Genomic DNA, 25,736 nt, shown 5'->3' with positions numbered 1-25,736 from the left:
ATGTAATTGTATAAATTTATGAATGTAATAAATTAATGGACTAATTAAAAAAGGAAATGTTATTTAAAATCTCATTTGCATCAAAAAGAAAAAAAATTCTCCTGAAATTAAAATTAATCTTAATACTGAATGCAAGAATTGAATTTACGCTATAAAATGCGTAACCAATATTCCATAAAATCTTATTTCAAAGAGACTTTTCTGCGAGATAATAAGAAAATGTATTAAAAAGTTGCATTAAAATTACTCGTAAATACATTAGATTTTCCATGTGTTTCCAATTAAAAAAGAATGAATTCTATTAAAAGATGATATCTTTATTTAAATAAAATTAATATCTTATTTAATCTTTTCTGTTTTTTATTTCTTGAATTCTTTCTTTGATTTCTTCCCAAATATTGCCAAGTTCTTCTTTGTATTGTTTGAAGAATTCTCCGGCTTCATTTGCAACCTCTTTGCTAATTCCTTTGGCGTGCTTTGCAAACTAAAATAAAATAGAGCAATTTAATTATTTTCTTGCATTTCAATTTAATTTGCATTTTTGCTTATTTATGTGAACTTTAATTTTATATTTAATGTATTTTTTATACTCTTTTAAGTTTTTCGAAATGGAATTAAAATCCATAAATGTATTTTGCTATTCATGATGCTTGTTTAAAATTTTTAAGAAGTAGAAATCATTAAAACATGATATATATATCATACTTTTGTATCATACGTTGTCATACTTTTAAGTAGTAGATTGGTTAAAATTTTAAATCTTACAATTAAAAAATTAAAAATTTTATTCATTAATAATTCATGAAATTAAATATAATATTTACTACAACTTTTCAGTATTTAAAAAATTGTATAAAATATTCAACTACTTTTAATAATAAAATTAACATTCTCTCTACTCAGGAAAAGTAACAATAAAAATATCTAATTAAAAAAGCTATAATAATGTAAATAATTTAAATTGAAAGATAAAAAAATTTACACTATTATTATTTATTAATACGAAACAAAAAAAAATAATGAATTGCAAAAGTACATTGAAAAAAAATTATTAACATGCTTATAACGAAATAGGCTTTCAAAATTCATTTTTGAAAATAAGTTTCAATTAAATGAAACTACGTGAAACATTTTTTACATTAAACAAAAAAAATTATTAATTTAAAATATTATAATATTTTGATTTTATAGCAATGTAAGAAGTTAAGAAACATAAAATTAAATTTTTATTTTATTTGATAGTTTGGAAGTTTTTTGTACGATTATTTCATAAAATGTTTGACGGATTATATTATAAAAATATTATCTACAATAGGTATTAATTATTATAAATGATTATTTATCAATCACTACTCATTATGTATAAGAGTACTTGAAAATTAAATGGTTAAAAAATTAATTAATAATTAAAACTAATAGAAAATTCTGACAAAAAACCCTGCTGTGATTGTATTAAGCATGTNTATATATATATATATTCTAGCATTGTGATCACATGCTTAATACAATCACAGCAGGGTTTTTTGTCAGAATTTTCTATTAGTTTTAATTATTAATTAATTTTTTAACCATTTAATTTTCAAGTACTCTTATACATAATGAGTAGTGATTGATAAATAATCATATATATATGGGTGTGATTACGATCCAGAAGGGGTTAATTTATGGCTATTTTTCGAACGCTCCATCGTACGAATTAATGCTATTAAATTCCTAATGCAAAATAGTTCGAACTGCTGTGAGTTTATAACAGTAGTTTAAATTTAGTTCATAACAAGCAACTTTTAAATTCTATGCTAATTACGAAAATGACACAAAATGTTAATGCAAAGAAAATTCATAAAATCTGTGCAAATTAAATGCATTTCCAATTTTATTATTTATTGTCTTAAACGTTATTTTCTTATGTATTTTTACGCACTTAAAAATATAACAAATATTAAAAATTATTCATAGATTTAAATCATTTTCATGTGGTAAAAATTTGTCAAAAATTCTCTTTTTGTTTAATATTTAAAATATCCAACCATTTCAAAGTTCAAACAATATCCAACAGCGAAATAATATAGTTTGATATTAAAGTTTTGCTCCAAGTTAAGGATTTCAAACAGTGTTTTTTCCCTTGACAAAAGAACTTCACCTTTAAACAAAAAAAACCATTGTTTACCTCCTTGGCTATAGCTTTGATATTCTCCATTCTGTCCTTTGAGGCCTCCATTCCTTTATTAAAATGCTCCTTTACCCATTCTCCGAATTTCATGTATTTTTCCTGAAGGTCAATCTTCAGGTCTTTAAAGTAATCCTTTACTTTCTCCCAATAGTCCTTGATTCCACGAAGAGGTCTATCACTTTCTTCATCGTCATCCTCATCTAAAAGTGCATCAATCAAGATAAGCATCTTTTTCTTCGCCTTCTCTTTGATCAGTTGTAAGAAATGCCTCAGTAACTTAAAAAGAAAAAAGGGTGGAATAATTTTGTTATTTTGAGTAAAAGAAAATGCACAGCTATTTTACTTTTATAAGAAAAAAGGGAATGCAATTTCTAAAGTCAAAAAGAAAGGGAAAAGAAAGAATTGAAAGAGAAGAGAGTCCTTAAACTTAATGGCAGTTTTATGTCCAAGAATGAATTTCTAAAATCACTCTTACTATTTTTTATCTTTCAAAAAATATAAGGTGTTTACAAATCAACACCCTTAATGTATAATTTAAAGATGCTTGTTAAAAAACAAAAGTACTACATTAGAAACTGTATTAAAGATATCTGGCCGAAAAAAATGAAAGCGTTAAAAGTGAATCATTGCTAAGATATAAGAAATTGTGGAGTCTTATCGATGGCGTTTTCATGACAAACAAGAATAAATCACGAACTTCTTACCTTCACGACTTCCCGCAAGACAGTTCACAGTTGCTTATAACAATTTATTGTGTGAGGCAATATTTTCAAATTTAATTTTGTTTTCAGCAAAATAAATAAACAATGTAGCGCCTGAGCTCAAATCTGCTACATTTCATAAGATTTCAATAATATTGAGTAATCCTAGTGAGCTTGAAGTGACTTTTTGTTTCAGTTAGCTAAAGATATATTGTTTAGAAAGGAGATAAGGTTGCTGCATTTTATTTTATTTTTTTATTTTATAACCGTCGTTGAACAGTCGACCCAATTTTATGGGTTTACGACTACTAATGTTCAACTCTGTAGCCTTGTAATTTTGAACCCTATCCACAAGACAAGAGAACTCGTGGATCGAGTATTGGGAGAAATTTGCCTTCATGGAGGATTTTTTGATAGAGCTAACCCGCATTTGCGTTTCATGGAGAGGAAGACGACTAGAACCTTCCACGTTTAGCCTGACGGCAAGGGGATTCTAACCCATGATCCGTCTATCACGGAGGATATTTCATGTCAGCACTGTGGTCGGGACAAGCAGGATGCGAGATTCGTATCGACTGGGGTTCGAACCCGGTTTGCCGCATTGGAAGGCAAACACTCTATCCCCTGAGCCATCGCGGCTCTGGTTGCTACATTTAAAAGAACTCACTTTTTGGCAGTCCTGATTTGGCTTCTTTGGACTTGATTATTTTTATTTGTTCCTGTTGCAAGCAGTGCACCTTGCATATGTTAGTATTTAGTTAGAGAAGCGAGATAAAGTTTATTTTGAAAATTATCACTTAGATTTAAATTTCGCAGTCAGTTCATAGTTTGGAAGACAATGAATTTTTTTATAACAATTTTTATTCTAATTAATTCTATTATTCTAATTAATTAAATTCCTACTCTTATTCTAATTCTTTTTGTTACCTCTCAGATTGCATGCTTACTATCATTTCATAATATAAGTTTATATTTAAATAACTACATGTACTGTCTTCACTATTTACTGCCTTTTCATTATTTACTACAATTTGGTTGAAAGTGTTCATTTTTAGCCCAATGGCCTCAAAATAAACCGGATACAGTAACCCGGAAATATGGGTGGCAAAGATCCAATAGAGCTCCCTGGTGCAGAAAGCCCTATCTATAATACGTTGGTATTTGTAAAGCCAATATAAAAAAGTTATCCAAGAGATGCTGTTTTTGGGGGTAAATTAAAAGACGGTTATAATACTAGAATTGCATAAATGAAAAGTGAACGAGAAATAGCGTCAAAGATACAGTTGAGATAGTAGCTCCCTCTTCAGGTTTATAGATTAAAATAAGAAGAATGCACCACAGATTGAGTGTAGCCGATTCATCAGGCCACATGAAAGCATTTAAAGTGAATGTAAAATTCTTTTATTTAATCCAAAACGAACGCCGTAAAAAGTGCTCTGCTAAATATAATATAGGATTAGCCATTATTTACGTAAAGATTTAGAGGGAAGAATAGCTATGTTTGATTTACGGAAACTTATTCAAACCAGCCAGAACAACACGTCGTATATCTCCCGCATTTCGTATATCAATTTTAAATATATACATAGCGTATGACGTATTTTCCAATGTCAAATTTTACAAAAATATAATGAAAACTGATGTTTTAAAACTTTTACATTATCGTTTTTCTATTTAAAAAAAACTTACCTCAGAGCCTTGATTGAAAATCTTCTCCAATTTTTCTTTCAAAAGTTCAGGATCAACATTGTTTTTAAGCTAAAAAGGATGATTCATTAAATTAATGAGAAATGCTAGTCAATATGCGGAAATCATCAAATCGGCTACCGTCCACTTTTACCAAAACCATTTTTTAACATTTTTGACCAGAAATTTAATACTAACACTAAACCATTTTAACACTAAAATTCATAATTTTAAGTTTTCATGAAATAATTTTTAAATTTAAAATAATAAATTAAAATAAACAATTGAATGCTTTGAACTGAAACTAAAACCATAACAAAAAATGAAACAATACTATACGTGGAAGAAAAAAATATCTGCAGATATAAATAATGTGAAAAAAATACTGTTTTGCACCTTCTATTGCTAACATTACAGTTACTATTTATTTTGTGAATAATTTACACAGTGTTGCATAGTTATACGTTAAGTATTTATTTAGAGTATTTTAATGGAAATAAAAATTTAGTCACGGAATAATTATTTAGATTTATTTTTGAACCATTCTAAAACGGCTTTAGAAATTTCAAACAAGAGGTCATAGGTCATTCAGAGGTCATAACATAAACGTTCGAATAGTGCCACATACTCTCTTTCCAAAAATAGGAAATGGAGCTTACATTTTACTAGAATCTTTCAATTATTTCTGATATTCACTACATAAAGAACTTTGTCAATATCGAGGACATCTTTAAAAATTGTTAAGATTAAAGTCAAAGTACTTCCGGACTTAAAAAAGCAGCGGTAACAGCTAGACTGTGAAAAAATTTGGTTTGTTTTATGACAATTTAGTTACAATTTAAAACTAATTTAGATTTCAGGATTAGAGAAAGGGTTTAGGAATTATAATTTGGCTTGTTTATCCTTAAATTTTATATTGAACGCGATAATTGTGACAACTGACCAAAGACCGCTAGTACGAAGATTTCAGACATTCATATAACTATTTTGATATACAGGCTATTGGAGAACAGAATCGGATATTTTTTGTCAATGCCAACGTTTTTAAAAATCGATTGGAAAATTAGGATTTTTATTCTACCAATTTAAATATTTAGTGTCTGATAGCTTATAGATTTATTTCGGGTGTTCAACATCTAATTTCGTCTCTTTTCAGCTTTTATTTTCAATTGTTAAAATAAGCTTTGCATCACGTTTAAAAGATGCCGAGCTTTTCTTTCCTAATAAATGACGCGGTAGAACAGAGCCGAAACTTTTACAGTCGAACATGCTTGAGTAGCTGTATTCCATAATGCTAGGTCAAAATTACTGAGTCTTAAATGTGTTTACGTTAAAAAAAAGTTATAAAGAAAGTTTTATTTGTGATTTTTCTTCCTGAATCTAATCAGCAAGGTATATTCATGTTAAATTTCAGATATACAGTGCGCAAGAAAAAAAATAGACCGTCCTGAATATCCTTTGATCGTATCTTCACGTTTTAGGACTCGATGGGGTGACATTTAAATATGTCAATTAAGAGGGAAAGACGATATTTTAAGTTACGAAATCAGACATAGAAACGTACTTTCTCTAAATAAACATACCTTTTTTTTTTTCGACGGATTCGGAATTCTGTCCCCCAAAATATAGGGGGTAGCCGCAATCTGGAAAATATGGCTCTAATAGTTTGGTCTGGAGCACGGCCCAAAGTTTTGACTCCTTAATGTTAATTTTACCTTTTTGCATATGTCACTATAACTCGAAAAATTTTTAAGTTTTAATTCTTTTATTAAATAATGGTCGAAAACCTTTCGAATTTCAAGCTGTACAATTTTTAACTCATTTTGAAGAATATAATTTTACATGGAAAAATACAAATTTTGAGAAAAATCGTTCGAATAGTTCCTGAGAAATTAAATTTTAAATATTTGACCTTTTTTTATTATTATTATTCAATTTCTCAGGAACTATTCAATCGATTTTGATCAAACTTTATATTTTAAAATGGATGCGAAAAATTACATATATTTTTTTTTCATTCTAAAACCCCTTAAACGTTTTCTGGAGTATTAGAGCCATAATATTAATTTTTTGGAATAAAGAAATGCTTACTAAAGGAAAAAAATATATATTTTTATTATTTCTCTACATACCCTGTTTTTATTCGATTAGATCAGATAAAAACAGATTTTAGCATACTTCAAAATAATTATTAATTTACAGTTGAGTTTTTTTTACCTTAAGTTATCCTTATTTTCGTAGCTAAAATCTTATTTTATCATTCAAATAAATACATAAGCAATTTTAGTCACGGAGTTTCTTAGAAGAAAAAAACTTCCAACTTGTCCAACTTCCCCCTATTTAATTTGACTAGGTTTATTTGATCAAATTTGATTCAGTAAAGAACCGAAACTGAAAAATTAACTTGCTCATAAGAAATAACTGTAACTATATAATATTATATAATATGAAATTAAGAAATTTAAATGCAAACAATGTTTAAACTCTCAAATGGTACAATTTTGTTAACCTTTACCATTTGTCATTTGCAACGTTGTCACCTTAATCTCATAACAAACAAATTGCTGTCGTAATTTTATAAGTTATAAATATTAAGTGTGTTATACTATCATTATTGTATTAAAAAATAACATGAAAACTAGCTATATTCATTGAAACATTTATTTATTATTTATTAAATGTTTTCTTGGCATTACTCATTATTTTTTATTTAATTCATTTATTTTTAAAAATATTTTTAATTTTAAGATTTATAAACATTACTTTTAACTGTTATGTTAAAGTTTTAAGTGACGTATTTCCAAATTTGAATGAAATCGGTTAATAGTTTTTGAGTAATAAAGTTTTTAGGAAATTATATTTTAAAAATTTAACACACTCAAAAATGCACTAGGAGCTGCATAATTTCCAAATCGGAATTTTAAAATGCCTTAGGTTAGAGCATGTCAAAAAAAGTTGGAAAACATTGGCTTAAAAAGAATAAAACTTTATTTTACATTTTTTCCCAACTTCAATTGATAACCTGAGATAAAAGTATTTAAAAAAAACTTACATAATGTAGAGGATTACTTATATAAATCGAAGGTTTTTAAAATACTTACATGTTCTTTTATTTTCAAAAGCACCTCCCGAATATTAAGTTCTGCAAATGATTCTTCTACTTGATCGTCGATATATCTCTTAGTTTGTGAAAGCCTATCAATATGATCTTTCAGATATTCCATGGATTTGTCTCTAATTTTTTTAAGAAGTTCCTTTATTTCTTCACTAATTTCGTCTTTCTTTCCTTTAAAATAAGCTGCAATTTCTTGAAGCTAATAATAAAATTAATTAGAATGCAAATTTTTATAACCAGTATTTTATTTTTTTTATTATTTAAATAAGAAATAATGCATTGTATTTACAAAAAATTAGTTGTTTCAAGCTGTTGTATCTTTGATATTAAGATCTTACTTTTAAGTTTCTTTGCAATTTTTTTTTTCATTTTATCTTAAAACTTGCACTGATTACATAAAACTAATGTAAAAGACATCAGATTTGAAAACTACAATATGCTTTGTTTCATTAAAAATCTAAACTTTAAATTAAAAAATATTAGAAACTACTAAAATCTAACTACAATACATTACACATTTACTGTTAGAAAGATTCTTTTTTTAATGAGAAACAAAGTTTTATAGAAGAAATATTTTTGTTTCCTCTTTTAATCCTTCAACCATTTATTCTTTAACAAGATGACAAAAACCCTAATTTAGAATCGATTTTGACTAAAAAATCCTTTTTATATTGTAAGATTGAAATTTTTTATTGATGATTGAAATAAAAGGTACGGTCATTTTAAACGAAACTATGAGCTCTTCTAAATGAAAGATATGGACCTTTAAAAAAACTAGTCGTAAAACTTTTTAAATAAAATTTTTAGAGGTTATAAGGTTTAGAGGTAATAAATATCCATTTTTCAATCCTAGGAATAGATTCCCGGCTCTCTGATAAGCGAGAAAATTATTTTAATGCTCTTCAAGAAAAAAAGTTTTGGATCACTTACTGTAGACACATTTACTACAACATTTACTAATTACAGCAGTTAAGCAATGGCCAAAATTTAGTTCTTCATAAATAAATTTTTGAGTACTTAATACTAATAATACGAAGTTCTTGAACTGCAATTTTGCTCTTAAGCAATATTTTTAGGAACAAAAAGAGGAGCATAATAATTTTTGCGGCGGTTGCATGAGGCAAATGACGAGAGATACTTAAAAGCTATTTACAAAATCAGCTTTTGAGACCATCTTTAAAGCATCCGTACAGAGTGTATTTGACTTAGATGTATAAGTAGCGAAAATTACTTATACATCTAGGCTTATATAAGCGTATAAGTAATGAAAATTTCTCTTTTGAAACCTCAGAAAGTATTTGTCATTTAAATAAGTTTTTAAATATTCAATAGAAATTATAATTTTTTCTCCTTTTTTTAAAAAATACAAGAACTTTCTAATCTTGATATTTAAATTGAAATTGTTCAGTATTCATCAATATTGTGTCAGAAGAACCATATACTTTAGCGATGGAACTTGGTTTTTTGTTAATGTTTTCTTACACCGAAATGTATGAATTTGTACTCATACCCTTCAGCTTCAAACAAAATTATCAAAAAAGTTAAATTACCTTATTCAAAGTATCTTGATCCAAGAACTTTCCCTCCTCTACGGCAGTTTTAAGATTCTCGAAAATTTTATTCAGAACTTCCTTTAATTGTTTCCCAAACTTCAGTCTTAATTTCGTCAGGTCATTAACATTCCTTCAAAACAAAACAAAAAATATATATAATTCTTCAATTTTTTCACACCATTAAACAATATATGCATTTAAAATTTTATCAAGTCTTTATCTCTCCTACTAACAAAAACAAATGTCCCTTGATTTTCTCATATTAAACGTAACATTTAATTTCTCACAGACAACTCTCCTTCAAAACAAAAACAAATGTGCAGCCCCCTAATTTCCTCACAATATAAAAATCAAATATCAATTTCGTCAAATTATTAACTATCCTTTAAAACGGATACAAAGAGGCAGATCATTAATTTATTCACACCATTAAACACTTCGTTGTCATTCTTTAAGTATTTAACTACTTACTGTAGAGTAATACTAATGTAAAAGAGCGCAAAGTATTAAAATACTATAACATTTGAAAGTGCCTATACAGTGAACTCAAAAACTACACTGAAAACTGAGTGAATTTTAATGGTACTTAAATTGAGGCCAGGATAGCCTGGTTGGTAGGGCACTGGGCCCATGTCTAATAGGTCGTGAGTTCGATCCCCGCCGGCCGAAAACTCCCCGTGTTGTAAAGGGTGACTGATGCACGTTAAATCTGTCGAGTCACAAAGTCCTCCATGCTCCCATAACCTCTGGGTCATACCTCTGGGGGCACTGATCCAAGAATTTCCTTTTTTTTCCGGATTGGCTCAAAATTACAAGGCTGCGAAGTTGAACATTAGTAGTCATAAACCCAAAATTGGATCGGCTGCTTAACGATGGATATAAAATTTTAAAAAATGATACTTAAATACCGAATGTATAAAGGTGTTCATTGTGAACTCACTCTATGTATTTTTAAGAATCCTCGTAAAGTGCACACAATTCAGTAGCAGATTCATTTTTAAATTAGAAGGGGAAAGAAAACAGAAGCAGGATCGAAATGTGACGAATTACTGTTGAGGAAAGTGGTTGCTTAAAACATCAAAGCCTGTTTGGTTACTGATTGAAACTGAAAAATATTTCGTCTTTCTACTGCTCTCTGTTACCTTTTGCAATTGTTACAAATTTTGATTAAAAAAACTAGTACGTCCATCTACCTCAAAAATGATTTGTCAGACATCAATAACATTTTTATTTTGCTCTTCCTTAAATATGAATGTGATCCCCTTTTCGGTATTCATATTTGAAAAAGATTCTGAAAGTATGTTTTAAGAGAAATCATTAACACGGCATTCAAAATATGAGCTGCATCCCTTCCCATACTTTGAGTGTCTATATTCCAAATCCATCTAAAAAAGGCATCATTATTCGGAGAAAGCACATTTGTGTGTTTTAATTCCTAACATAATACCATTATTGCAGTTTTTGCCAGCATATTTAATTTAACCCAGGTAGCAGAGAATCATCAATGTTACGTCAAAAATACGTTTATTTCACCTTTAAATTTTACTAAGCATTCGTAAAATTTACGTAAAACTGAAACGTCAACAAAAAATGGTAACCCAAGAAAGTTAAAATTTTACGTAAACTAATTCGTTTCTTTTACGGATATTTTACCAACCACTGTTTACTAAGTAAGAATGAGAACATTATTTTCACATAATAATTATGTCAACAATATGACAAAATTTACGTAAGTTGAAACTTCAAATTATAGAGAAGAAAAAAAACAGATAGTTAAAAAAGAAACAGCAAATTTGTTTACTACTTTTACTGCTTTTTACAGGGTAAAAATGAGTGCGTTGTTTTTTCCTAATATTTACGTCAACAATACGTCACACGTAAGTTGAAACGTCAAATTATAGCAAAAAATGGTTAGAAACAAAACGAAAAATTTACGTAAAATTTTACGTAAACTAATTCGTTTCTTTTACGAATACTTTACAAACCACTTTTTACTAGGTAAGAATAAGAACATTATTTTCACATAATATTTACGTCAACAATACGTCAGAATTTACGTAAGTTGAAACGTCAAATTATAGGGAAAAAAACAGTTAGTTGGAGAAAAAAAACAGAAAATTTGTTTAAATAAATTCGAACCGAAATTTAAATGGTAAATATGCTTTGTCAATAATACGTAAAATAAACGGATTCATTTTTACTAAATCTAAATAGTAAATATTCTTTCGTTGATATTTAGTAAAATATACGAACGCAATCTTACCGAAGGGTAGTTGGTAAAATACATTCCATTTATATTACGTAAAATATGACAAACCTTTTCTACCAAATATCTCAATGGTAATATCATTCCGTCAATATTACGTAAAATTTACGAATAAAGCGCATTGACTTTACCAATTTCCCAAAAATTTACATTTAATTTACGTATCATGCTACATGGGAAGCCTTCTGAACCGTTCAAACTGTTTCTTGGTGGAATGACAGTCCTATCATTAGATCGGAAGTTATTAATCCATTAAGTTAGTTCATTGGGAAGTTATTTTATTTTATTTTATTTTATAACCGTCGTTGAATAGCCAACACAATTTTATGGATTTACGGCTACTAATGTTCAACTCCGTAGCCTTGTAATTTTGAACCCAATCCAGAAGACAAGGGAAGTCCTGGATCAAGTATTGGGAGAAATTTGCCTTCGTGGAGGACTTTTTGATAGAGCTAACCCTCATTTGCTTTACATGGAGAGGAAGACCACGAGAACCTCTCCCGGTAAGCCTGACGGCAAGGGGACTTTAACCCATGATCCGTCTACCACTGAAGATATTTCTTGTCAGCACTGTGGTCGGTGCAAGCCGGATGCGGAATTCGTATCGACCAGCCATTGCCGGGATCGAACCCCGGTTTACCTCATTTGAATGCGAACGCTCTATCCCCTGTGACATCGCGGCTCATTAGGAAGTTATTAACCCTATTGACCATCCCATCATTAGATCGGAAGTTATTAAAGTGCTGTATTTTCATTATGCGTGCTGTACAACCAGTCGCAGAAGTTAGTATGCTCGTGTATTGTATTTCTTCGAAAAGAATACTTTCACTCCCTGCAAGATCGCTAAAATACATTTTTGTTTAATTTCAAGATTGTTTAGATCGTTCGAAATGCTGTTTGTGATAGAAACTTTCAGAAATTTCGTTATTCAATTTATACAAATATTAATTTACGTTAAAAAAACAACAAATCTAGAAATAAAAAAGCATCTTATGTATCCAATTTGCATGCAGATTATTTGCATAAAACTGTGATAAAAATTCATATTGCTTACTCGTCAGCTTGACGATCCTCCGAAACAACATGATGCTCTATCGATGCCACTTCTTCAATACCTTCTAATGCGTCTAGAATGTATTCATTTACGGTGTCATCCAGCTCTAAAAACAGTTTTAAGATTTGAATTTAAGAAACTTTTAGGTAAGAAAGAACTGTAAACATTCATTTTCAAACCTAATTTCATGATATCTGTGCGCATGAAACAATAAATAAAAGACGACGTTTCTGAAACAGCAATGTTGCAACTATATTCTTATGCTATCTAAAGTTGATCATATAATGGCAGATCAAGTTGAAACCATTAGTTTTCAAACTTAATTTTCAAACTTTAAAAAAAAAAACATTTATATGCATAAATAATAAAAATAAAATGTTTCGCAAACAGAGCAGTCACTTTTGCATTCTCGTACCACCTTTTTATAAAATCATTTGTACGCACATATAATAAAAGTGAAATGTTTCGCAAACAGAGCAGTCACTTTTGCATTCTCGTACCACCTTTTTATAAAAGCTTTTATACGCATAAATAATAAAAGTAAAATGTTTCACAAACAGCGCAGTCACTTTTACATTCTCGTACCATCTTTTTATAAAAGCATTTATACGCATAAATAATAAAAGTAAAATGTTTCACAAACAGAGCAGTCACTTTTACATTCTCGTACCACCTTTTTATAAAAGCATTTATGCGCATAAATAATAAAAGTAAAATGTTTCTCAAACAACGCAGTCACTTTTGCATTCTCGTACCACCTTTTTATAAAAACATTTATACGCATAAGCAAAAAATATAAAATAATGTTTCGCGAACAGCGCAGTTTTATTTTTTGCATAGTTCGCTTTATCTTGGAATGTTTTTAAGCGAATCGAAAAAAAATTTACACACAAGTACAAAATTCGTTTACCTAAAGATAGTTTTATGTAAAAAATAAGTTTTAATAATTGTTTATTATTTTTTAAGAATTTTATTTAATAATAGTCTTACATTTTTTTAAATACAAGATATACCATTTTTTTACAAAATTTTACACAATGACATTTTAAATTACAAAATTACAAGAAATTCTAGCAAATAATCTGGGTATAACAAAATTTCAAAGAAATCGTATTTTTGAATATTAGTTTCTATTCAACCAATTTTCTTCTAATTTCAGATTTCATGATACAAAATTATGCAGATAAAAAATTTATTTATTTTACAGGTCAAATTTTTTTCATCATTGCTAAATTAAATTTTAAAAAATTATACTTTTTGTACGAAATTATCTTATGGATACTTTACAATCGTGTGAAAAATGTTTTGATTCACTTCATTATGGTGTGCGAAATAAACAAAAAGTAATATTAACATTATAAACCTCTGACTTTCGACCGCCTTCTTAACTGAACCTTCGAAACTTTATTTCCAGAATGCAGTTACGACCTGCATTTTTGAGGGTCAAGAATTCGAATTTGTCATAGAAAAAGGTACGTTCATACTGAGAAAGAACGTTTTTGTATCTTATTTAGCCACTCAAGAATATCGCCTGAAGAAATTAATTAGCATAGTATTTAAATACATGTCCTTGAACCATTAACATTGAATCCTAGTCCGTCAAAATCTGATCATTATAAGCAAAAGCAATTCAGTACGTTCGTTTTTGTTTTTGTTTTTTACACACTGTGCAATGCGCCAAAAAAATGACCACTTTGAATAACTTTTGATCTAATGATCAGTTCTATACGTTTCAGGACTCAATAGTTTGAGAAGGTGACTTCAAATATGCTAATTCATTAATGCAAACAATATTTTAAGTTACGAAATCTTACACAAAAACATACTTACTCTGAATAAACATACCTTTTTTTTTACTGATTCGGATTTCTTACCCTCAAAATATTGACGGGGGAGCCGCAATCTGGGAAATATGGTTCCAATAATTTGGTCAGGAGTGCGTTGCGAAGTTTGGACCCGTTAATGTTAATTTTACTTTTTGCGTACTTCGCCATATCTGGAGAACTTTTTAAGCGTATTGAAAAATTTTTGCACACAATTATAAAATTCGTTTATCCAAAAATATTTCGTGCAAAAAAAATTCATTATTTTTTATTATTTTATTTATAATTGTCGAAAAAAAATTTGAATTGTAAGGTAAACAATTACGTAATTTTACATGGGGAAAAAACTAAATTTGTGCAAAATCGGTCGAATAGTTCCTGAGAAATGGAATTTTAAAGAAGTTGAATAGTCAAAATTCGATTTCTCAGGAAGTATTCGACCGAGTTCGTCCAAATTTTGTATTTTGCCATGTGAAATTACATACTTTAAAATGGAGTAAGAAATTTTATACCTTACAGCTCTAAATTTTTCGACTTTTATTAAATGAAATTTTATTATTTTATTTAATAAAAGTTGAAAAATCGTGTGCAAATATTAAATGTTTACTAAATTTTATTTTCAGCGTGGAAGTTCCTCTGGATAAAAAAACTTTATAATCGTATGCAAAAATGTTTAAATTCGTTTCTCGAGATATGGCAAAATATGCAAAAAGTAAAATTAACTTTAAGGGGTCCAAACTTCGGATCGCTCTGACCAATCTATGGAGACCATATTTCCCAGAGTGCGGCTGCCACCATAATTTGTTGGTCAGAAATCTGGATCGGGTGAAGAAACAAAAAGGCATGTTTATTCAGAGAAAGTATGTTTTTGTATCTGATTTCGTAACTTAAAATATCATCTGCACTAATTAATTAGCATATTGGAAATCACCCACACAAACCAATAAGATTGAATCCTAAAACATGACGATTCCATCATTAGATCAAAGGTTATTCAGGGTGGTCCGTTTTTTTTAGTGCACTTCACATATATAAAGTACATACCTATGTAAAACAAAGAGTATGTATAAAATTATTTTATTGCTATTGTGATGATATTGAGAAATGACTTGAGAATTATTATAAGGAAAATTAATTCTACATACCCTCTTGTAAGGAAGCTGTGGCTATTCCAAAGAGCAGAAATAAGGCTAAAATCTTCATATTTCTGAAAATTAGAAAAAAAATAGAGTACAGTGTATTTTATTTATATGAATAAGATTAATGAGAGGAGGATTTTTTAAACAAAAACAAGTTCAGCTATATCGAATATTAAATATTTTCAATTGAATTATTTTTCGGACTATTTTATTTATTTTTTAGGCATTTGTTTGGAGTTTAAAACTAACTTTTTCCTATAAATAAACTAAAACAATTACCTAGTTAAAAAAATTTATTCTTTTTTAAAAAAATTTCTTTTACTTATTAATTTAAGGCTTTTCATTTGGTGATCCAGTGATATTATATTTGGGTGATATTTGTCCACCTATTAATTATCTGCTAAGAGAACTAATTGTCTTCCGGCTAAATCACGACTAACTGACTTTTAAACTACTACACTTCAAAAAAAAAATTTTTTTTTTTGGAAAATTAATGCTGAAACCACCATGAATAGCGTAGATATAAGAAAAGCAGCGTTTTGAAAAAAATAACAACACTCCTTTTCAAACAAAAGGGGAAATAATTAAACCCATCAAACATAGTAAGAAATAAATTAATCAAAAAGTTAGTTTATAAATTTCAGTTACCTATTTTCTCACTCCCTATTTTTAATGTAGTTAAATTTATTAACTTCTAATAAATTACTTTAAAATATGCATTACTTTCCTCTTTGAGTTTAAACTGTTTAGATTCGTTTTGATTCATTATTGCTATCAATTTTAGTTTATAATTGCTATCAATTGAAGACATAAATATTTTAATTTATGTTTTAGGACGTAATTAATTGATTTTGGTGTCAAGTAATAGTATTAACTGATAATCTAGCTTAATCACTACTATTTATTTCTCAAATTGGTACTCGAAACTATTCCAATTTGTTATTTCGAAAGTAACGAAAGATTAGATAATTTCATCATTAGCCCCGTTTTCTCATCTTTTTTACAGCAATTATTCCCTATTGGACATAAAAAGAGATTTTAAAAAAAAAGAACGAAATAAATTGTACTCTTTAAATTTATTTCCCGTTTCGATTTCTGCGTTAAAAATTTCATTTTCTAAACACGTGTAGTTACATAATTATCTGCAGTATTTATTTTTTCCTTGAAAAAAATTGCGTGCATTGAAAAACAACAATTTAATTTATTTGCGTGTGAGAAAGAGAATTTTTATTTCACTGTACAATTTATTTATTTATTTATTAAGTACAAGTTATAAGTACAGTTCATTATATTATTTCATAGGTACAATTTATTTCGTTTTATAAGTACATGTTATTTATTATTTTGTTATTTCATAGTACAATTAATTATTAAAAAAGATTAATTTCATAATTCTTCTAAACTAAACTAACTAAATTTAATTCAAGAAACAAAAAAATTTTATTAGAGTATGGTATTTATACACTGCGAAGAAAATTCATAAAAACGATTAATTTGACCAGAATATGGTCCAAATGGTACCAAATATATGTGTATACATGACCAAAACTACCAGAATATAGTACAATTTACCATATTTCTAGCTCTACCGGAGCACCAAATATCTGGGTAATTTTTACCGAAGTGCTTTGGTAATGGTTTTGGTAAAACTAACAATAAAATATAGTTTTATAATGTATGATAAAGTTTGGTAAATTGATTATAATTAATTTTATTGTAATTTATTAGAATTGAATTATAAGTAACTTTTCATGATATTTTACAGCATGACAGAAAAACCATTTATTTGTTAAAGCTACTTTTAGGTTTCGTATTATTTACTAAATTACAAAATTTTCAGTAAATCCTTAACATATGAGGTGGGAAATTACCTGATAAATGGTTTACTAAATACCGTATATTTTAGTTATTACTACAAGAATTATGTTTCTTTGTTTTTTTATCAAAAATGTCATTGCCATAGAGTACGGTAGTTTTGCCAGAGTTTTTTTCTTATTCTACAATATATAGTTAACAAATAACATAAATAAGTTTAATGTTCTGTACTACATATACTGTAATATTTTCTGAATAAATTACAGATTAAACTGAGTTTATAATGATCATTCCCGAAATGAAAATTAACTATCTTGTTAATTAACAAATAAAGGTTGCTTTATAATTAAAATAAAATCAAATACAGAAATGTGTTAAATTTTTCCCCCTGAAAATAAATTGTACTTACGATTGCACTTGTGAATCGAAAAGAAAAAATCCTTCTGTTCGAGATATTTATATTTTCAACTGATAATCACAAACGTCAAAGATAGTTATCAGTGCAACCGTTTTCATAATAATTCCAATAAGACACACATAATATTTATCTCTGGATAAATATGTTGTTTCCCAATCCTTACTGATCCGCAGGTGGTAATTTTCCCAAAAAATATAAAACCTTTCAGTAAGCCCTTGAGATAAAATTTTGATCTATATGAAGAGCAAAACAAAAACAATTGTGTGTTTAATACGTATGTGGAACTTGATTTCATGTCTTAGACTGTGGACTCTTGAAATTGAAAATTTAACCACATGAATAACCGGCAGCTATATGCTTACCCAATTCACCATAAAATTTATGGTTAGGAACATTTCTTTATTTTTACGGGTTTTAAACCAATTATAAATGGAATAGTTTAAAAGTCATGCACCATATGCAACTATCATGGTTGAAATGGAATAGTAAAAATGGAATGCAACTGGACAGTTGTAGAAATACATGTTATTGAACCACCGATAGATGGCGGAGTTTATCATTAGATTGTAACCGTAACTGCAAACTAAGATTTTGTAAAAAAGCAAGCACATCACATTGTAATGTAGTAGTAGAAAGGTCTACCATTGTACCGTATTGTTCATGTTAACGATTTAAATATATTTTTGTTACTTACCCCTTGGTAATTATTGAGTAGTTTTCCTGTGCCATCAAGAAAACGAGAAAAAGGTTATATTCACTAATAATAGTAATAAATCTTCGGTGTATTTACCCTATTAGAATTGCTTTAAGTTGAAAAGCGAAAACAGTGGAGTTAGGTAATGATAGGTTTTTAGTTAGGTAATGAACATATGAGTTAGGCTGTGGGTAAATTGCGTTTTCTCGAGTGAATCATGGGCTTAATTAGTTAATCCAATTACGTCCTCTATAACGAAATATGGGAAACACTAGACTTAAGCAACTCTGTGGTGTTTCCATGTATGCGTTAATAAAAGTTTCGTATTCCATTAGTCTACAGTCTCTAATCGGGCAATACCTGACACTGGAAACTCTTCAAGTGTTGAAAGAGTGGAAGAAATATTGTGTTGTCAAAGCTGTCGTTCGAACAAAGCTGTGTTTTTTTTTTTTTTAAAGTGTGGATTTTTAAAAAAAAATTATTAATAATTTCGGAGTAATAATGTAAGTTACATTCAATAATAATGTAAGTTGCGACGTTAAAATTAGAAAAACTTTCCGTCTTAACTAAACTTTTTAAAATCAGATTTTCATACATTGTGTTCACTAAAACATATTTTTTAAAAAATCATTCCATGGAAGGAATCAAAAAAGTCCTTATATCTTTCTTTGCACAAAACCATCCCAATTACCATATGAAAGAAAATGAAAACATATATAAACTTTTTAAACTTTTTATTTCTTCATAAATCTACAGCTGAAATTAAACCATTTAAAAATAAAATTAGAACTAAATCAAAATTTTTACCATGCTTTAAAATTATATTTAAATTATCAAAGTACAACTTGAAGTTGAAAAATATCCAATCAATAGTTTGTTTGATGCATATATCCCGATTCAAATAAACAGATCTTCGAATCCTAATTTTAGACAAAATTACTTGTTTTAAATAATTAAACTTAATCTTTAAACAACTTAAATAATCAATTATTAATCATAACGAGATGCACACTTAACTAATATCAAACATATTTTATTAAAACCAGGGCCTGATTATCGCCTAGGCCCAATTGGCACAGGCCTAGGGCCCACACTTTCTGGGGGCCTCAAAAATTAGTTAAAGGACCACAATATTACTTTTTTTAAATACTGAAAGAAACATTTTTTGTCGAAAAAGTCATTTTTTTAACTTAAAATTTTCTTTATTGTGATAAACCAAACTCGTGTAAGCATTGCCCTTATCAAATTCGAAAGAACAACTGAATTTTAATTGGTGCAATTTTTACTCCAACTGCTTAAGCAAATACAACGAGAATGCATATTCGCAAAGTCTCTTATAAATTATTAGTGTCAACAAGAACTAAAAGCTTATTCTTAACAAATATGTAAAGCTGTAGATGGAAGGCTACAATCTTTAAAATAATTCAGCTAATCAGTGACTTTTAGCAAAAATCACTGATTTCACTTGTTTGTGGCTACTAAACTATTTTTCTTTTCACACAATATCTTATATTTTGCTTTAATATTTAGATGCGTAAACTTTATCTTAGAAAAATAATCTTCAATTGTCTGCTTTCAAAATTATTTAGAACGTTGAATCATGCAGTTCAATAGATTCTTTTCATCGTTAGGACTACTCTTCAGAAATTTAATTTCAAAATATTTTGTTAGGGGCCCGGTAAATTTTGAGGGCCTTGGGCCTGAATTTGTCTTGATCGGTCCCGGATTAAAACACACTTGTTACTCGTGGTTTTTAAACTTACTTACTTTTCAATAGCATAGATCAATATAATTATCACAGTTTTTCAAACATCAATCGAAACATATAACGTATCGTAACAGAAAAATTGTTCGTCGAATATTCACATCAGGTGCAGTTCTTTCAAACACGTGTGCTAGTTATTATTTAAAAGTGACGTTATTTTACTATGTTTATACCATTTTTTAAATCACCACAATTTTTCGAACATTAACCATAATACGTATAGACAGTGAGTAAATTAATGCATATTAGATCAATAACCTAGTAAATTAAGACAATTTCATTAAAAGATAAAAAAAAATTGAACCAATTACATTTAAGTTGTAAAATTAAACTAAAATTATGCCTTACATTCGCTTAAAAAATGTTTTTTATTATATAAAATAGCTTTGTTAATTCGAAAGTTCGATTCGATCCAATGCTCAACAATTCATTTTATCAGGAAATGAGCAACACGCAATTAATATGAATACTATAAACACTATTAAAGTAAAGTGTATAAATGACAACATTAAACTAAATTTAAAATGATTTTTCCCCATGTATTTCCATGTAAATGTATCAAACTATCTTGTCAATTAACAGATAAAGGTTGTTATAAAAATTAAAATGCAATCAAATACAAAAATGTGAAAAAAAGTTTTACGTAATTCAACTATGCAACTTATACGTTATTGATGGGTTTTTTTTTTAATCATCACAATTTTTCGAACATTAACCATAACATGTGTGAATAATGAGTAAATTAATGCACATTAGATCAATAATGTAGTAAATTATGACAATTTCATTAAAAAATAAAAAATAAATAAACTAATTACATTTAAGTTGTACAATTAAACTAAAGTTCTCCCATACATTTGCTTAAAAATGTTTTTATTACATAAAATAGTTTTCTTAATTTGAAAGTTCGAATTGATCCAAATATTCAACAATTCATTTTATCAAGAAATAAACAAAACGCAATTAATATCAATACTGTAACTACGATTAAAGTAAATTGTATGAACAAAAATTCACTTGGTGCAACTAATGCGGCTATGGAACTAATACATGCAGTTATCGATACTTTTTTAATCATCACAATTTTTCGAACATTAATCATAACATGCGTGAATAATGAGTAAATCAATCCATCTTAGATCAATAATCTAGCAAACTAAGACATCTTCATTAAAAAAAAAATCAAAATAATTGCATATAAGTTGCAAAATTAAACTAAAATTATCCTTTACATTCGCTTAAAAATATTTTTACTATATAAAATAGTTTTCTTACTTCAAAAATTTAATCGAAGATCCAAACGTTCAACGATTCATTTTATCAAGAAATGTGCAACATGCAAGTAATATCAGTGCCATAAACACTGTTAAAGTAAATGGCATAAGCAAAAATTCACTTACGAAAATATTGCATTAGCCAAGAACAATGGCATGTCTTTAAAAATAACTCATCCATCTAATTATCTATCGATAAAATTCACTTTTAATAAAAACATGTTGATAGACACGGTCAATTTTTAGAGCATCATGCTGTTCACTCGTTTCCTCTTAATGTAAAACAATTCTCCTTCCTTCAACAAAGAATCTTCAAATTACAAAAAAAAAAAAAAANAAAAAAAAAAAAAAAAAAAAAAAAAAAAAAAAAAAAAAAAGAAGAAGAAAGTTACGGCATCTTTTTATAGAACCGGAGGCCAAAGAGTGATTGTCCCGACAACAACAATTACCCTTCTGCAGAGGAAAGAGAGCTCCTGATTCTGCATTTCAAACTTGTAACAAAACCTAAAGGGTGCATCATACGAGAAAAAATGTTCCTTTTTATCAATTTTTATTGTAAGTTTATTCCTTAATTACATCCTTAACCCTTTGATGAAGAATTTTTAGTAAACATATTTTTTATTATTTTGTAATTTAAGTCAAAATAAGTAAAAAAATATTATATTTAGAATTTTAATAATTCATTGTTATGAAATACATTCTTGAAGCATCAGTGTATTTTTGCGTTAGTGGTAAAATCTTCCAAACACAGCACACTTCCAAATAATAATTTTTCAAATTTGCACTTATTTGCAGTTATTAAGATCTAAAAGAAAGAGTTATTTATTATTGAATTTTTTTTAATTTTCAAAATCAAATGTTGATAAATTTTTGAATACGAATGAGAAAAAAAATTAAAGCTAATTTTTTATATTATATTTTAGAACAAATATAATTCCAATAATCTAACACAGTGTTTCCCAAACTTATGACTTTTGCCTACCCTTTCTAAATTTTTCGTAGCGCTGTGTACCACTAATAAAAAAAATGAATGTATTTTTTACTATAAAAAAGTTCCCCAAAAGTTAAAAAACGCATCTGGCTGTTAGCCCCACTAATTACTAACTGTTAACTCTGCAAAAAATAACCAATAGAAAAATACTTAATCGTAAATTTGTTTTGTTCTTTCTAGCTTTGTTTTTAAAGGAAAAGTTTTGAGATTTTCGTTTATTTCAAGATATTTCGCGTAAAAACGCGCATCCCCGATAAACTGTTCCCGTACCCCTGGGGGTACGCGTACCACACTTTAGGAAACACTGATCCAACAGATTTTTTTAATAACTATAAGACTGTTTTTATTTATAACTGAAAAGTACCAAGATATATTTTTGCTTGTAATTAGAGCGTCAGAAAAAATATATATAAAGGAGACACCGGTGTCCCATCTGCTTCAAAGGGTTAACAGAGTCCGGGACACTTTTTTTGCTTCTACCGTTGTACCATTTAACAATTTTGTAAAATGTGTTCATCTAAACATCGGAAAACAAATCCCAAATCATTCAAATTTTTTTGAACTGGATCCGCAATAAACAAAAAATTACTTAATTACTTGATTAAAAACTTCATTCGCTTAAAAAATATACCAATTGGAAATAACAGTCGACATATTTCAAGCGCTCAAAAATAGGCACACATTTTCAAGAAACTGAGCTACTTGAAATGTGTCGATTGTTATTTTTAACTTGCATATTTTTCAAGCGAGTCAAGTTTTTAATCAATATCTTACAGCTTCAGTTTCATGGGGTTGTTATTTAATAAAAAAATTACTTTGTTCAAATTACAGTTCAGAAATTTATTGAGCTGGGGAAGGAAACAGATCCTTGATTGGACCTAAAAATAACCACTCACCACACGCCCCGTAGCGAGTCAACAAGAAAAAATGGCGACTTAAATTATGTAAACAACCAGTCACTTTTTAAATCGCTACTTTTCTTTTTCTTTCTTTTTTTTCAAAATTGCTAAAAGATAAAATTACATTAATGCAGAAAGACTCTGGAAAACAGAATTTTCATTAAAATGTCCAAAGACTCCATTCATTTATAATAGAGAGATTCATGTGTAAAGAGAGTTCTTCTATCAATTCAAATATTTTAAAAGTGCAACGTATACATTAAATGAATTTTATCTCCCTAAATATTTTTAAATTAAGTTCTTTAAAGTCAGTATGTTCAAATAAATTTTGTCTCATATTTATATTATTTTTATTATTGAATTAGTTTTTAAATGCCGTAGATTATTTCTCATGCGATTTTTTTTAAATATAATTTAATCCAAGCAACAACCAAAAATTTACAAAAGTGACTATTAAATGAAAAAGGGCCTATCGATATCAGGTTACTTAGTTATTTGAGTCTACCAGCATTGGCTACTAACTGAAAATTTAAATTTTCAAGTCTAACTTTGATCTTGAATAATAAGATCTGGTTACAATGATTCTGGACGGATGAATCCACATAAAAAAGGAAAACGCATGAATCAAATAGTGCTAATTTAATTAAAAATTTCCTTTTTTATTGACATTCAGCACATCACCCTACCATGTCCAAACACTTAGTCCCATTATTAAGGCTCTGTTTTTTAATGGCCGTGATAGAAATGCCCCTTAATTTTGGCCACGGTCGAATGACGTGAAATCTCTGTACTCTCTCTCCGGACTGCAACACCGAAACAAACGGGAGTATAGTGCAGCTTTGAGGAGAACTCTTCCAGACTGACAGTCTGGGACTGTCTGCTGCTATGGTAATAAGCGAGAGCTCATTTCTAATAGGGGTGAAATGGAGGAAAGAAGGTGTTGATTGGTTTACTCACGACGACCTACGCTAAGATTAAGACTAAACTATTCATCCCACACCCCTATCCGAAGTGACCTTTCCTCGTAACCATAGTACCCGCCACGACGCGAGACGGGTGTCTGGGGGAGTTCTCTTGAAAGCCGCACTATACTACGCACGACAAATTTAACATGCACCTTGCTTTGCTGCGCATATACACGCTGGTCGTTTTTTCGGCTGACAGGCTCGAAATCACTACCCCCAGCTCTCAAACTAGTGATGTGTGCGACGCCTTAATCGATTACGCCTCCAGAGCGCCTGGGCATGCTTCATGAAAAATGATAAAAACTAGTATTAATATAGATAAAGAACGAATTTCTAGACGTAATATTCTAACATTAAAAAAAAAGTTATAATGTCGAATGCTAATGCAACAAAATATAGACGAAAGAAAATTAAGTGACTGCCCAATTTCTTTAAAGTAAAACATGAGAAGTATCTATAAGAAAAGGGAAGGAAAAAAAACAAATGATTATAGTTAACAAAAGTAACAATTTAATATTAAAAACACGTGATTTTAGTTAACAAAAGTAACAATTTAATATTAAAAACATTTAAAACTTACAAAAACCACACAACTTAGAAAAATAACTATTCTTATAAAAGCGTTAATACCTTAATTTTGTGGACAAAATAACTGATACTGTATAACCCATTCATGTATATTTAAGTATTACACTTGTATTATGTGTATAATTATGCACTATGTATAATAATTTTTATAATAACAATGTATGTACTAAAACAATTTTACTTGAATTTCTTATAATTTTTTTTTTAAGGACAAGAAGTTCCTGTTCGAAATTATAAGTCAAATATAGTTCGAAACAGCTCAAACTTTATATCTAAATGTTTTTACCACAAGAATTTCTTCAAACTAAAATAGACTTTTTTTCTGATGATTTCCCATGCTTTGAGGGGAAAAAATTATTTTTAAAAAACAAAATTTCTTAAGGGAAACAAATTTTTAACGTAATAAATATAAACTACTTAAGAAAACTTTTTAAACTGATACCTTTAAAAGAATTTTACTGTTGCAATAAGAACCAATGCTAGCGCACTATATCGGGATTTCATAGTGTTCCCTCAATATACATTTTTAATAAAAGCTTTGTAAAAAATAACGAAAAAAAGGAACATTACTAAAATTTATTACTACATTAGGGTTCATTACTATATTAGAAATCATTGCTATATTAGTTCACACTAATATTACAATGAGAAAAAAAAGCGTTTCTACTCATCGCTGTTATTATTAAGGTCAAAAAGAGCAAAGAAGAAATTAAAATCATCTAAATCACCTTATTTCATAATTAGAAGCTTAAAGGCGGTACCTAGTTGCATTCGAGTCACACTGGACAAATGAACTGGTTTTCGACACTCCTCCCTACCT

At 28.4% G+C, this 25,736-nt stretch overlaps 1 protein-coding gene across 3 annotated transcripts; it reads right to left on the bottom strand.

The window, feature by feature from the left end:
- Positions 1–296: 296 nt before the first annotated feature.
- On the bottom strand, positions 297–21,794 carry LOC107445393 (uncharacterized protein PF3D7_1120000). 3 transcript variants are annotated; one of them, XM_016059778.3, is made up of 8 exons: positions 21,600–21,794; positions 15,514–15,575; positions 12,546–12,651; positions 9,223–9,355; positions 7,659–7,871; positions 4,561–4,629; positions 2,168–2,446; positions 297–484 (listed from the first exon to the last, which is right to left on the bottom strand). In XM_016059778.3, the coding sequence occupies exons 1-8, from the start codon at positions 21,629–21,631 to the stop codon at positions 344–346; spliced, it is 1,035 nt and encodes a 344-aa protein (XP_015915264.1). In that variant the 5' UTR covers positions 21,632–21,794; the 3' UTR covers positions 297–343. The 3 variants fall into 3 exon arrangements, with proteins under 3 accessions (XP_015915264.1, XP_071040388.1, XP_015915265.1); XM_071184287.1 differs by having other exon boundaries at positions 21,475–21,748; XM_016059779.3 differs by lacking the exon at positions 21,600–21,794 and adding an exon at positions 17,732–17,835.
- Between the last annotated feature and the right edge of the window lie 3,942 nt (positions 21,795–25,736).

The sequence above is a fragment of the Parasteatoda tepidariorum genome, chromosome 8 (assembly GCF_043381705.1).
Source record: "Parasteatoda tepidariorum isolate YZ-2023 chromosome 8, CAS_Ptep_4.0, whole genome shotgun sequence".
NCBI classification, from domain to species: domain Eukaryota; kingdom Metazoa; phylum Arthropoda; class Arachnida; order Araneae; family Theridiidae; genus Parasteatoda; species Parasteatoda tepidariorum.
This window is presented reverse-complemented; position numbering and strand designations above follow the sequence as displayed.

Coding starts and splice junctions, on each gene's coding strand:
- LOC107445393 (XM_016059778.3), bottom strand. CDS start 21,631: ATGCCATTGTTCTTGGCTAATGCAATATTTTC. Junction 9,356..12,545: donor GAGGATCGTCAAGCTGACGA/GTAAGCAATATG, acceptor TTTGTTTTGAAG/GAATGTTAATGACCTGACGA. Junction 4,630..7,658: donor TTTTGAAAATAAAAGAACAT/GTAAGTATTTTA, acceptor CATCCTTTTTAG/CTTAAAAACAATGTTGATCC.